Source organism: Scyliorhinus torazame, chromosome 7 (genome assembly GCF_047496885.1).
Source record: "Scyliorhinus torazame isolate Kashiwa2021f chromosome 7, sScyTor2.1, whole genome shotgun sequence".
NCBI lineage: Eukaryota > Metazoa > Chordata > Chondrichthyes > Carcharhiniformes > Scyliorhinidae > Scyliorhinus > Scyliorhinus torazame.
In genome coordinates, this window is record NC_092713.1 from 136,207,447 (window position 1) to 136,221,925 (window position 14,479).

The 14,479-nt window shown below is 40.9% G+C and overlaps 1 protein-coding gene across 7 annotated transcripts in view; it reads left to right on the top strand.

The window, feature by feature from the left end:
* prrc2c (proline-rich coiled-coil 2C) overlaps positions 1-14,479 on the top strand; it is a 131,872-nt gene that overhangs the window by 15,457 nt on the left and 101,936 nt on the right. For all 7 annotated transcript variants that reach the window (XM_072511540.1, XM_072511545.1, XM_072511546.1 and 4 more), the window contains exons 2-5: positions 7,146-7,319; positions 8,045-8,219; positions 8,834-8,967; positions 11,620-11,736. In XM_072511540.1, coding sequence (XP_072367641.1) covers positions 7,205-7,319; positions 8,045-8,219; positions 8,834-8,967; positions 11,620-11,736 — 541 coding nt within the window. In that variant the 5' untranslated portion in view covers positions 7,146-7,204. The remainder of the gene's footprint in view (positions 1-7,145; positions 7,320-8,044; positions 8,220-8,833; positions 8,968-11,619; positions 11,737-14,479) is intronic.

Here is a 14,479-nt window from a genome sequence, read left to right on the forward strand (position 1 = left end):
CTGAATACAATTACTATACAATTAAAGATGCCTTCCAATAGCTGTCACCCCAATACTTGAATTTCCACACCAGCCCTATGATGCCTTAGCTTAATTAGAGGTTCTAAGCAGGACATGACAGCCTTCTTGATGATCCATAATTTCCCGGAAATTATTTGTGTTAATTATAAAATAAATAAACAAGGAGCTTTTTCAAATGTTATACAGCAACATAATTATACTTCCATGTAGCTATACACTGTTTTTATCAACTCTTATCCCATATACTTCTAATTAGAATTATGCTAATGCCATTAATGTGCATACCTTATTCTGCAAAGTAGAAAGTTCATACATGTAATTTACCTGATATGAATTTTGGTTAAATCTTCTTGCCATATGGATTTTTGGTGTTTTAAATCCTCAAAGGAAATTAATGGTCAATGAAAAACTTAAAATCTTTTGATTATTTTTTCATAGCTTCATAAATTTTCATTAAATCTGAGCAATTTTAAATATTGATTCAAAAAGTTCAGCATTTTAGATTGGATCATTATGAAGTTGCTGGTGCATTTAAACATTAAAATTGCACAGCAATAGGTTTCATATCTTTTAGGTCCATGCATTGGCATTGTGAACTCTCGTTTTCTGAAGTAAAAATGGTCAATTAAAGTACCGTTGGGCAGAAAGCCGCATGGTAGCACTGGTTAGCACTGTTGCTTCACAGTGCCAGGGTCCCAGGTTCGATTCCTGCTTGGGTCACTGGGAGGGTAATAGAGGCAGCAAACCTCTCAACCTTCTGCACGTTCTTCCTGTTGTCTATGTGGGTTTCCTCCGGGTGCTCCGGTTTCCTCCCACAAGTCCCAAAAGACGTGCTGTTAGGTAATTTGGACATTCTGAATTCTCCTGTGTACCCGAACAGGTGCCGGAATGTGTCGACTAGGGTCTTACCACAGTAACTTCATTGCAGTATTAATGTAAACCTACTTGTGACAATAAAGATTATTATTATAAAATAAGTACTACCTACCCCTCCTATCAATAATGTGGGGATGTGTTGCGATCTCAAGTATTTTGTTCTAAATCTTAGTCCAGGGGTCAGTGACCTTTTTTTCTTTACCTGAAGTGCCTTTTAAAAAAAAAAAGTTGCCCAAAAGAAAACTATTGGAAGCTACAAGACAAACAAATTGGCATTTTAAAACCAGATAGCTGGCAGATAGTCAAGTGTCTCTGGTGGAATGCATATTTTGCATGTATGATAAAATACATGTATTGAATTTGTGCATAGTAAAAACAAAATTCTGAATTATTGTGTTTTGACTTTTTTAAAATGTAGAGTTCCCAATTCATTTTTTCCAATTAAGGGGCAATTTAACATGGCCAATCCACCTACCCTGCACATCTTTGACCTACGCAGCACTGGGAGAGTATGTAAACTCCAAACTGACAGTGACCCAGGGCCGGGATCCAAACTGGGACCTCGGTGCCGTAAGGCAGCAGTGCTAACCACTGCCCCACTGTGCTGCCCCGTATTTTGACTTTTAAAACTAATTTTGTCAGTAAAGTCTTTAAAACATTAACTTAAGTGGAATTAAGGAAATTCTTTCAGCTATTCTTGTGATTAAAAAATAGCATCTAATGGAACATTCAGAATACTTGTCAAAGCTATAAAGGGCACAACGGTAATCATGGGTGATTTTAATATGCATATTGACTGGATGAATCAAATTACGCAGCACGGTAGCATTGTGGATAGCACAACTGCTTCACAGCTCCAGGGTCCCAGGTTCGATTCCGGCTTGGGTCACTGTCTGTGCGGAGTCTGCACATCCTCCCCGTGTGTGCGTGGGTTTCCTCCGGGTGCTCCGGTTTCCTCCCACAGTCCAAAGATATGCAGGTTAGGTGGATTTGCCATGATAAATTGCCCGTAGTGTCCAAAATTGCCCTTAGTGTTGGGTGGGGTTACCGGGTTGTGGGGATGGGGTGGAGGTGTTGACCTTGGGTGGGGTGGTCTTTCCAAGAGCCGGTGCAGACTCGATGGGCTGAATGGCCTCCTTCTGCACTGTACATTCTATGAAATTGGCAAGGATAGCCTTGAGGGAGATTTCATAGTGTGAGGAATTGTTTCCTAGAACAATATGCTCGGGAGCAGGCTATTTTAAATTTGTATTATGTAACGAAGAAGGGTTAATAAATAGTCTTGACATTAAGGATTCTCTTGGAAGGAGTAATCGCAGCTAGAATTTCAAATTCAGATTGAACAAGAGAAGACAGAGTGCTGTACTATGAGTTGTAACATTGGGCAGAGTTAATTATACAGGCCTCAGGAAAGAATCAGCCCAAGTAGACTGGGCACAAATATTTGAGGGTAGGACAGTTGAGGAACAATGGAGGATGTTCAGGGAGATATTAAATACCTCTCAATTAAAGTATATTCCTGAGAGGAAGAGGAATTGTAAAAGGGAGAAAAATGTTCCAAGGCTAAACAAGGAAGTAGAGGAAGACATACAGGCAATCTGCTAATTATGCCTTATCCAAGCTCCATGACGGATGCTGGGAGGGACCTGACTCGTGCCAAATCAACAAAATGTCGGGCATGGTCTGAAATCAGAACCGACTAGTAACCCTACCCCCTCCATCAAGGGAGGAGAGTCACATCTACCATAACAAAGTCAATACGCAGGTACACCTGGTGGGCGTGGGGGCGGGTTCTCTCTCTCGCCCCCCCCCAAACAAAACCATCTGCTCCATGAAAACCAACTATACAGTGGCCATCTCTGATGGAGCGCGGGTTCAATTCCTGACTCGGTTGAGAATTCTGAATTCTCCCTCTTGTGTATCCGAACAGGCGCTGGAATGTGGCGACTAGGGGCTTTTCAAAGTAACTTCATTGCACTGTTAATCAAAGTAACTTAGCCCTTAGTGTTGGGTGGGATTACTGGGTTATGGGGATAGGGTGGAGGTGTTGACCTTGGGTAGGGTGTTTTTTCTAAGAGCCGGTGCAGACTTGATGGGCAGAATGGCCTCCTTCTGCACTGTAAATTCTATGAAAACTTCATTGCACTGTTAATGTAAGCCTGCTTGTAACAATAAAAGATTATTTATTTATTTATTTAAAGTAACAGAACCCTAGCGGGAGCCACCTCGTGTGTCTACCCCCTACATAATGACACCAGAAGTCCTTGAATAGGGATCTCTTATCGCGATCTTTTGAGTGCCTCCATAGAACCACAGAATCCCTACAGTACAGAAGGAGGCCATTCGACCCATTGAGTCTGCATGGCCCTCTGAAAGATCACCCTACCTAGACCAACTCCCCACTCTATCCCCGTAACCCCATCTAACCTGCATATCTTCGGGCACTAAGGGGCAATTTAGATGGCCAATCCATTTAACTTGCACATCTTTGGTCTGAGAGAAGAAACCAGAGCACCTGGAAGGAACACTCAGACAGGAGAAAGTACAAACTCCACACAAGGCCAGAATTGAACCCAGGTCCCTGGTGCTGTGAAGCAACAGTGCTAACAACGCCGCCCTCAAGGAGGTGTCTGACTTTTGGAGAAGCAGTACTGGCTTACAATGTGGCAATTCATAAACATATTTGCTGCCCTGAGAAATTCCTACTGTAATTGGCGAGTTCCTTCCTTCATAATGTGTTCTTGAGGGGACCCAAAATGTCAGATTTCCAGATATGTGAAAATATTTTTGTGAGAGACACAAAAATGGTAGGAGACTGGTAGTTTTTAGGAAGGGCAAAAAGGGGGCATGCTTCATACCAGGTTAGCTTTTTATTTAGATCACAGTCCCATTACCAAATTGTCAAAATATCATAGATATATTATTCATGAAGGCAATCTCAAGGCCTTCTCAACCTTTCCTCTTGCCTGAGGTGTGGTGATCCTCGGGTTAAATCACCACCAGTCAGCTCTTCCCCTCAAAAGGGGAAAGCAGTTTATGGTCATCTGGGACTATGGTGACTTTACCTTTACCTATTGGCCACGATTTTACAGTCAACTATTGGCACTCGTCACTGACCTCCAAAAAAGCTGCCAACAAAAATCTAGCGATCTCCGTGATGGATTTCAACTTTCCTAAAATTAGTTTGAATCTAGTGCCAAATCAAGAGGACCTGTGGGTGAGTTGAATAGTTATGTAATCTAGTGTGATAAGTGGCCATTCACATGCAAGTGTTCTCATAGACAGCAAACCAGGAAGTGAATGCATTAATCATCCTTCACTCTTTATAACTGTCAGAGATTAAAAATAAGTGATTGTAGCATTCACATTGGGTAATTAAAATAGCGCAGACTTTAAAAAAAAAAATTAAATCTGGAATTTTTATCAGATTGGAAAGAATTTACATTACAAACATGTTTTCCAGAGCCAGCGTGTTTATTCAGCTGAAATTATGACGTATGTTATTAAAAGCTTAATTGCACTTCATTGTTAACTATAGGTGTAACTATTTTGGGGGAGGGGGTTGTTTAATGTGATTTTACAGAATAAAAGGAGGTGTGCTCATCAACTCAGTGATTTCTAATTGATTGCAGTCTGCAAACACGTCAGCAGCACACCCTATGAAGAAACATTGAATCACTGATAGCATCTTCTGGGTTTCCATGTTGAGCCATATTGAGCCATGCATGTGTGCACTCCAGAATTTGCTGCCAATTTCAGGGGAGTAATGATGGTGACCATTAACAGTTTCGCCATCATTATTATTGCAATGTCTGAGCCCTTTTGATACAAATTCTGTCATTTATTATGTAAACAGTTTCCAGCAACTTCTGAAGCAGTTAAATGTTAATACTCTTTGCAGGTTCTGCATAATATCATTGCGCTAATTTGCTACGCTGCCAACATGAAACTGGACATATTGAAAACCTCAGCATTTCATGGCTGCTTTGTGAAACATGCTCTTGAGTAATAATTTGAATAGAATACCAGTCAGTGTATTCCATTCATGCTTTGGGTGCAATTAAATATTTTGTAGAGTCCTCTGGATAATGGCATTTACAATTGCTGTAACCACTACTGTGAAACATCACGGCACAGCACAAAGAAATAAAATGTGTGTAGTACATTGGGAAGCAGCAACCTTCCACCACAATTTATTTGACAAATGTTAAGCATTGCTACATGCCCTATAGTTTTAGGTCATTGTCCAATACCATCTCTTTAAGATTTTTCCTGTATGTCTAGTCTGAGTTGGCCAACTCTTCCATCACAGCTGACTCCAATTAAATTTTTGCCTATAATTTACAGCTGTCACCAATGAAAAATTAATTTAAAAAAACCTTTGGTCTCCTCTCTCAACTGACTGTCTGCTAACAAGGTTGATCATGTAGAAGAGGAAAGATTTTACTCTTTCAGAAATGTGAAACTGCTTGACTTTCAATTGACTTTCTTAAATCATCTGACTGGCTCCCGCGTGTGATAACGTATTGTGCTAACAGTCAAACTTTTTACTGTAATTTTTAAATTTCATAATCAGTTCTGTAACCCCTCCAACTCCAACCCAAACCGCACCCCCACTACCACCAAATCGCTCTAAAGACAGTGGATCATGCAGGGGTCTTTGTCTAGGAGCCAGCAGCTCTCTGCGGTGTTCAGCCAAGTCGCCATGTGTGAGCCTACTTGTGTGTGTCAGTCTCAGTGGTGGGAATATTTCAGCTGAGCTCCTGTTTCCACTCCTTAATTATCATCCGGAAACTCCTAGTGAAATGCACACATGCACATATAGCTGTTTGTTGAGAACAGGATTGGACTTGGCTGTGATTCATTCAGAATAGCTGCCTGTTGAGGACAGGATTGGACTTGGTTGTGATTCATTCTAAGTTGAACAAGATGCACACAGACAAAATTTTGCTTTTTTGAGTCTGGAACTGCAGCACAGCAAGAAGTAAACACTTGCAAGGTAAGTGGGATATAGAGACAGCTGACAGAAAACCTTACTAATGAACCAGTGCTCCTATAGTATCTCCAAATAATCACAAAATTTACTGTTTATTCTTGATATATCCAAACAAAAGGCAACAAACTCTTTAAGTACTTGTTGGGACTCATGTTTTACCTTCCAATAAGAATTGATAGTCCGGTTGGTGGGAGGCGTCAAGAATACAACTTTATTGTTAGTTACTTACTGGTATACGCTTGAATAAGAACTGAATAAAAACTTAGAAACTAAATATCAAACAATACATAAAAACATCAAGCACATGGCAAAAAGCATAAGCACAAAAATAAATCACTTTAAACACAAACAAATGATTCATGAATTCAGGAACAAAGGACCTTGACCAGAGATTCTATTTTTAAGGGAATTTTTATCGTTGATTAACCCCTCATTTATGTTCATTGGCTTCTAATTCTCAGCAGAGACCTCCTGGTTTGTCAAATGAATGTCTGTTACTTAGAGGATAACTTGTTAATCAAACACTGGACATTAATTAAGATTGACTAGTGCCTATCAAAACTAGCTTACATCTGCATGCGCAGTCTTAGGAAAAGTAACTGGATATTATTTCGCACACCTGCCATGTTCCATAGCTTGGCAGAGACCTAGCTAGAATTGATTAGTTGATTTCACAACGGACACCCGCTCTTAGTACTGAATACACTGGTTAATTCATTATACAAGAAAATGACTGGATTCCCCAGTCAAGACACTTTTAATATGTTTGCCTATTAGCTATGCATTCAAATTGCCCCTATGTTAATCAGTATTACAAAAAACTGTTTTATTGAAATGTACCAAAACCTGATAAAATCTAAGTATTTTGGAGCCTTCCTTCAAGCATGCTAAAAGTGCATCTACGTACATGTGCTTTTTCTTTGTGCTGAAAGAAAAATGGCTTCCTCAGAAATGAAGACTACTCTTAATACATATATCTCTGTTCCACTTGGGCCCAGACAAATACTGCTTATACATTCGGCAGAGAATTTCATGAAACTTGTTTATTGTCTTCGACAAGTCACTCTTAAATAGCTGCTCTTAATGAATTCCACCTTAAATGAATAATTAAAGCAGTTCATTTGGTTTAATTCAATGCTGAACTGAGACAACCCATGTGTTGACTAGAGTAATATTTTTGTTCTGTAGTTAAGCTTGTATCAAATATAATTTCTTGTTAAATCTGAAAATAAACTGACGTGTTTCCTTGCAGGTGGTGGCTGGTACTGAGTGCGATCCAGGCTGTGCCAGACTCGATGAATTTCCATCGAAATGTCCGAGAGGTCAGGCCAGAACACAAAGGCAAAGGATGGAAAAACTAAGTATGCAACACTCAACCTATTTAACACATACAAGGGAAAGTCAATAGAGACTCAGAAAAATTCAGGTGAGCCTATTCGAGTTTGTGTATGCAGTTTTGTTTGCATTATCATCAATATTTTTGTCCTCTTTCCCTATGCTTTTTCTTGGGGCTATTGAGAAGACAGGTTGATGAGCTGCTCTCTTGCCCTCTTAGTGCCGCTCTTCAATTGGACATCAGGACTACATTCACCTATTCATTTCTACTGTGGGGGGGCATCTATTTTCCTGGTTCTCCTGTTGCTGTAGTGGAAAGTGAGAATATGCACACAATGATGTAAAATTTATCTTCCTGTTACTTGAATTAACACATCGCAGCAGCAGTAGTTTGTGCTGCCCTTTACAATTTTCATAGTTGGTAATTTAAGGCTGTTCATACTTTTTAAACTTCAGAAAATTATCGCTGAAAGCACTGAACTAAATTCAACTTTTAGGTATTTTAGATGTTATGCCTGATCGACAAAATTATAAATTATTACGGTGCTTGACCTATGTTTAGCTAAAGAGAAGCATTAATTAACAATCTTGTGGCCAAATAGTGCCGGCAGTCATGGCTAGTTCTGAGCAGAAGTCTACGCCCAGATTATTAGTAATTTAGTTATGATGCTGAGAAATCTTGTAAAGGAAATTATGTTTTATTCGATACTTGGTTGCAAATGTAAATGAAGTCAGTAGTACAGAATAAAGTTCCACATCCTTTGGATCTTCATAGTTGTGCTCTAATCCAAACTATTATCTGGTCATTGTCCACAGTTACAGCACGCCATGGGTTGCAGAGCTTGGGGAAAGTGGCCAGCTCACGACGCATACCACCGCCTGCCAATCTTCCCAGCCTCAAAGCAGAGAATAAGGGAAATGATCCCAACGTGAATATCATACCAAAGGATGGATCAGGTTGGGTCACTAAATCTGAACAGCAAGAGGAGAGGTACATGAAGGTGTCTTCATAGAATCTTATTGCGTGAAATACACAAACTATAGAAATTAATGAGCATGTCCTTTTCAATATAGCTTGTAAAGCATGCTAATCTATTTGTCATGAACAAAAGTTAACTTTATTGTGCTGTATATTATATATGCAATTGTGTATGCAGCCAAAGACGCTCCTAATTGGATAAGCCATTGTCAGCTGCAGAGGGTATATCACTGACATCACTATTTTCTTCTAGTAAATTGATGACAGTCATTTTTAAGAAAGGTTTTCAATAATATTTTGTGGGATGCAGGAATACCAAGAGCTCTGACAATGCTTCTATTTCATGGCTTTTGCAATCTAATATTAACCTAGAAATATTACTTGAAAATAAAATGGTTGAGAATTATCATTTATTTACAGCTGACATGTGGACAGTTTAAATTAACTGTTCTTAGAGAGCTTTGAATAAGACTTGAGGAAAATGACATTTGGCCAATGCTATTATCGGATTTGTCAAAATTGGTGTAATTTGTTAAATATTTGTCAAGAATTTGGTGGAATAGACTTGAGATTTCCCTCCTATCATTTATTTTGCATAAGGGAACTAATAAAAATTGTGATTTTAGTAACAATACCACTGAAGTCCCGGTGCAAGAACCACAGCCGCCCAGTTCCGAACCACCAGCTCCAAGCACACAGGAGGTACCTGTTGTGAAATCCTGGGCCCAGACCAATAACAAGCACACTGGACAAGGAGATGGTAAGCATCTGCAAACTTGAATGAGTCATTTTTTGACTTTGATTCGTGCATATTATGTTTGTTGATATGTTGAGTAATATCAGGAATTTGATGAATGAGTTTATGTTGAACTTTCGAAGTACTTGCAATGCTACAATGTTATTATTTATGAAATAGGGTGGCGGGAACAACATCTTTCTCTCATGCACCCACCTAACTGATAGATTCATTCTTGCTCACCTGTCAGCCACAGAAATACACAGCAACAGTTGGTGGCAGCTCTTCTAGTTTGTCTCTCTTACGCCCATTGATCCTTCATCAGTGTATGCCACTTGTATTCCTCACCATCTGTTTACCCATTTAATTTTGAAAAGTGTTCCTTGTACGAGGTGGAGAAATTAAAACATGAATTGGCTTCCTTGCTCACATATACAGTGCAATATCTTTGCCTGACTGACACTCCATATTTCGCACTAATCTTTTGGCCAACTTTATCTTTTATCATTCCATATTCGGCTCTTGTATCTGAAAAGTATGACTTATTGCCTTCTGCAGAACCTGCCTACTAGTTTAAGCCGTTGCTTTAAATTAGGTTTATAAACTGACCAATGCTTTAAAATAAGTTAATTCAACAGGCCAGTGGTTATTGCATCTATATTAAACACACATGCATGTAAAATAAACCATACTTGTCTTATAACTGACTTCACAAGAATGCCGATATCAGAAGCAACTTTACACTTGAAGAGAATGCCGATTAATTAGCAAGTGGACTCTGATTAGAAGAGGCATTGCCATGGATATGGCACCAGTTGATGGTGACTGGCAGTTAACTGCCAAGTATTGTTTAAAATTTAAACCAGGAATCTTAACTAATGGGTAAGGCATTACCCTGAGGAATGAACCAGCAAATGGCTATCACCTATTTTGATGAGGTGAAACAGGCTTAATATGTGTCCATGTTCTTTCAGTAAAGAACATGCCCCTGTGTAGTAATATGCATAGCTTCCAGTGTACACACATACATGCCACACTGTGAGCCTGACGGACAATCCTAAATTGGATTTTAGCATAATTTGATTTTAGGACACTGGAGATTATTTAGCAAATGTTGTCTAATTATGGAATCCTAGCTAATATTGGACACTTATGTTTTGAGTTTTGCAAGCATGGGCTGGTTGGATACATACAGTCTGTACCGTGCCTGTTCCTAGTAGCAAGGGTCATGTTGTATACGATCCACCTTTGGGATGGACGGCCCACATACCTAACATCACATTGGCACCTAAATTCATAAACTCATGGATAACTCATTTCCGATATTTGCTAGATTTAAATCCATAGCATGTAATAATTCTCTTTCTGGTTTTAATGGGCTCTATCCAGCGCTCAAAAATTCATCGTTGAAATGGGGCAGTCAAATGAACACCCTTTCCTTGAAGTAAGAGTTGAGAAATCTGTCAGGGGTTTTATTTCATGGTCTACTGCAAGCCTACCTTCACTGATCAATATAGGCATTGGGATTCTTGCAGTTCCATGCGCTATAAGATTGGCCTTACTGGAAACTTCTTATATAGAGCCTGAGCCATTTGCTCACCATACAAGCTTGATAGGGCATATCAAGCACATCCTGCGGGATAATGGCTACCCGGCTGAGATCATTTTGCGCTGTAAATCACATGAACGGGCATAAAGCCGTCACTGGGCCCTGGAAAGTGGCCTAAAATGATCAGATTAGCCTAAAATGGCAAGGTATCACAAACATTTGAGCAACAGGGAAGCTAGTTTTTTCACGCTGCTGTTATGCAGTAGCAACATGAGTGGTATTAGCCACTAACTGGATGCTTGCTACCTGTCAAGCCAAAAGGGCTATCACATGAGTAATGGGATGGGATCAGTATCATTGTATGTGTTGACGACCTAATTCTATCTGACCAGCATCACCCACAATTCCACGACATCTCCTTTCTGGCATTCTGGTAATCTGATATTGTCAATGGGGGAAAAAAGAATCCCATCTTTTCAGTACTTGGCATATACCCGGTATTCTTGCTCTTGGTTCCACCAATCTCCCTGCCTGTTCACTTCAGCTAGGCCAAGCAGTTCATAATCTCGATATCCTATTCAGGCCACAGCAGTGCATCGAACCCTAAATCGTTGCACCACAACTAACTTGTCTTTTCCCACCTAGCCCATGTTACAGCTGTAATCCTTGCACTTGTTTGCAAATCTTGTGTGACCCACATGACTTTGTAAATCCACTTCTATCTTTGATTCCAGTAAACTTTGGTCCTCTACACTTTTTTGTTGCATCCCCATCCCAGCCTAACCCCTCACAGCATTCAACCACTTCAGTCCTGTTGTCAGCTATCTTTGACAACTAACTTTCCTATGTTGCTTCTCACAACATACTTAAAGGCTTCCTCAAACTTATCTTTTTTTGACTGCATTTTCATCTTTCCGAACATGTTTTTCCCTTCAGCACTAATGCTTTCCTGTGACAAGTGCCTCTGGATAGTTTGCTTTATTAAAGACAGTATGAAAAAATGTTGCATAAAGTTCACTGATATAAATTTTGCAGTACTTGACTTTTGAGCTTACCTATTGGATCATGGAAATATTTGTGTTCCTGGCTCCTTATTCTGTGATTTTCTTTTCAAAAAATCAATTCAGGAATCCAGTGTTTAAACACTCACTTTCAGCATGAGTTCCCCAGCCTGCAGGCAGCTGGAGATCAAAAGGAGCTACCAGATGAGGCCTGTGCACCTGGACCTAACTTGCGTCCACAAAGTAAGTGTAAATTTGCAACTTTTAAAATTATGTTGCCATTTCTTAAGTGTCTCACTTTCGGTTTATCATCATCACGCAGCTACTATGAGCCAGTTGGTACAGTATAGTCTCTAGTACCATAGCACCCTCTGCCAGTTATCAATTTGTATCACTCTTAGGATGGGTGGGGGCCCTAGATTTAGACCTTTAGTCCTCTAGTCTTTACTAGTATTGTTGCTGTGCTAGAGCTCCTGTTTTGGATACTGTTTGGGGGGGTGACCGTTCAGGTGAAAGCAGTAGTTGCCAAATCTGTGGCACCACGACTCGCTCTGGGGCACAGCGGGAAGGGTAAAGGTAAACAGGATTGTAGTGATAAGAGACTCGATAGTTAGGGGGGCGGACAGGAGATTCTGTGGCCACAAGATGCTGTGCTGCCTCCCGCGTGCCAGGGTCAAGGATATCTCGGAGCGGCTGCAGAACATTCTCAAGGCGGAGGCTGAGCAACCGGAAATCATTTTGCACGTTGGCACAAATGACGTAAATAGAAATAGGGATGAGGCCCTGAGGAGTGATTTACTGAGATCTAGGAAAAAGGTTAAGAAGTAGGACCTTGAGGATGGTAATCTCTGGATTACCTCCAGTGCCACATGCTACTGAGGGTAAGAACAGGAGAATATCACAGATCAATGCGTGGCTAAAGGATTGGTGCAGGGGGCAGGGATTCAGATTCTTAGATCATTGGGATCTTCTGGGACAGAGGTGACCTGTTTAAGAGGAAGGGTTGCACCTGAACTGGAGGGAGACTAATATCCCGGGGAGCAGATTTGCAAGGGAGTGTTTAAACTAGATTGGCGGGGGGGGGGGGGGGGGGATCCTCCGCAGCAGGGAAGCAAATGAAGGGCTGAAAGGAGAGGCAGTACTCAGCAATGGCAAGCTGAATAGATATGATAGGCAGGAGCATGGCAAGGAATGGGGAAAACCTGTTGGATTTCAATGCAAGAGGTCTGACAGGTAAGGCCGATGAACTTGGCATGGATAGGTACGTGAGACTGGGATATTATAGCCATAACTGAAACATGGCTCAGGGAGGGACAGGACTGGCAGCTTAATTCTCCAAGGTACAGGTACTTTAGGCGGGACTGAGATGGAGGAAAGAGAGGAGGAGGAGTTGCATTTTTGATTAAGGGGAGCATCATGGCACTAGTCAGAGATGAAATAACCGAGTGATCATCTAGTGAGGCCTTGTGGGTGGAACTAAGAAATAAGGGGATGGTGACCTTATTGGGGTTGTATTATAGGCCCCCAAATAGTCAACGGGAATTAGAAAAACAAATGCAGGGAGATCGGGGAGACTTGCAGGAGTAATAGGGTTGCCATAGGGGATTTTAATTTTCCTAACATAGACTGGGACTACCATAGTGTTAAGAGCTTAGATGGGGTGGAATTTGTTAAGTGTGTTCAGAAGTTTCCTTAGGCAGTATGTGGCAAAAGGGCAAAACTTGACCACCTCTTAGAAAATAGGGCAGGGCATGTGACTGAAATAACAGGGGTGGGGCGCACTTTGGGACCAGGGACCATAGTTCTATTAATTTTAAAGTAGTTATGGAAAGGAACAAAAGTGGTCCACAGGTTCCAGTTCTAAATTGGGGCACGGTGAATTTTGATGGAATTAGACAGGAGCTTGCCTGGGTTGATTGAAGTAGCTTGTTTGAGGGAAAAGGGACCTCCAGCAAGTGGGAGGCCTTTAAAAGTGAAATAGCTAGAGTTCGGGGTCTATATATTCCTGTTAGGGTGAAGGGCAAGGCTGACAGGAATAGGGAACCCTGGATGACAAAACATATTGAGCTTTGGCCAGGAAAAAGGAGGCATGGCTCAGGTACACGGAGCTAGAATCCAGGGATTCCCTGGAGGTGTACAGGAATACAGGAGTATACTCGAGAAGGAAATTAAGGGGGCATGAGGTGGCATTGGCTGAGAGGATTAAGCTGAATCCAGCAGGATTTTAAAATATATTAAAGAAAATCGAATAATTAGAGAGAGAAGAGGACCCCTCAAGGTCCTAAGTAGACACGTGTGTGGAACCGCAGGAGATGGGCGAGGTTCTTGATGAATATTTCTCTTTACCGTGGAGAAAGTCATGAAGACTTGAGAACCTGGGAAGGTTAGTTGTTAATATATTGGGGACAGTTCGCATTACAGTAGAGGAGGTGATGGACGGATGGATTATGAGAGTGGATAAATCTCCTGGCCCTGACCAGGTATATCCAATAAGAAATTGCGGGAGCCCAAGCTGAGAGATTTGCATCGTCGTTAGGCTCTGGTGAGGTACCAGAAGACAGGGTAGAAAATGTTATGCTCTTTTTTAGGAAAGGCTGCAAATAAAAACCTTGCAATTATAGACTGGTAAGCCTAACATCTGTGGTGGGTATGTTACTAGAGAGGATTCTGAGGGATAAAATATAAAGCCGTTTTGAAAGACGAGGGTTGATTAGGAGTAGTCAGCACGGCTTTGTGCATGGGAGATCATGCCGCACAAATTTGTTAAAAGTTCTTTGATGAAGTGACCAGGATGGTTGATGAGGGCAATGCAGTAGATGTAGTCTATATGGACTTCAGTAAGGCCTTTGATAAAGTTCCACATGGTACCCTGCTCTGGAAGGTTAATCATATGGAATGCAGGGAGAGCTGGCAAATTGGGTATACAATTGGCTTGATGGTAGGAAACAGAGGGTAATGGTGGAAGAATGCCTGTGACTAGTGGTGT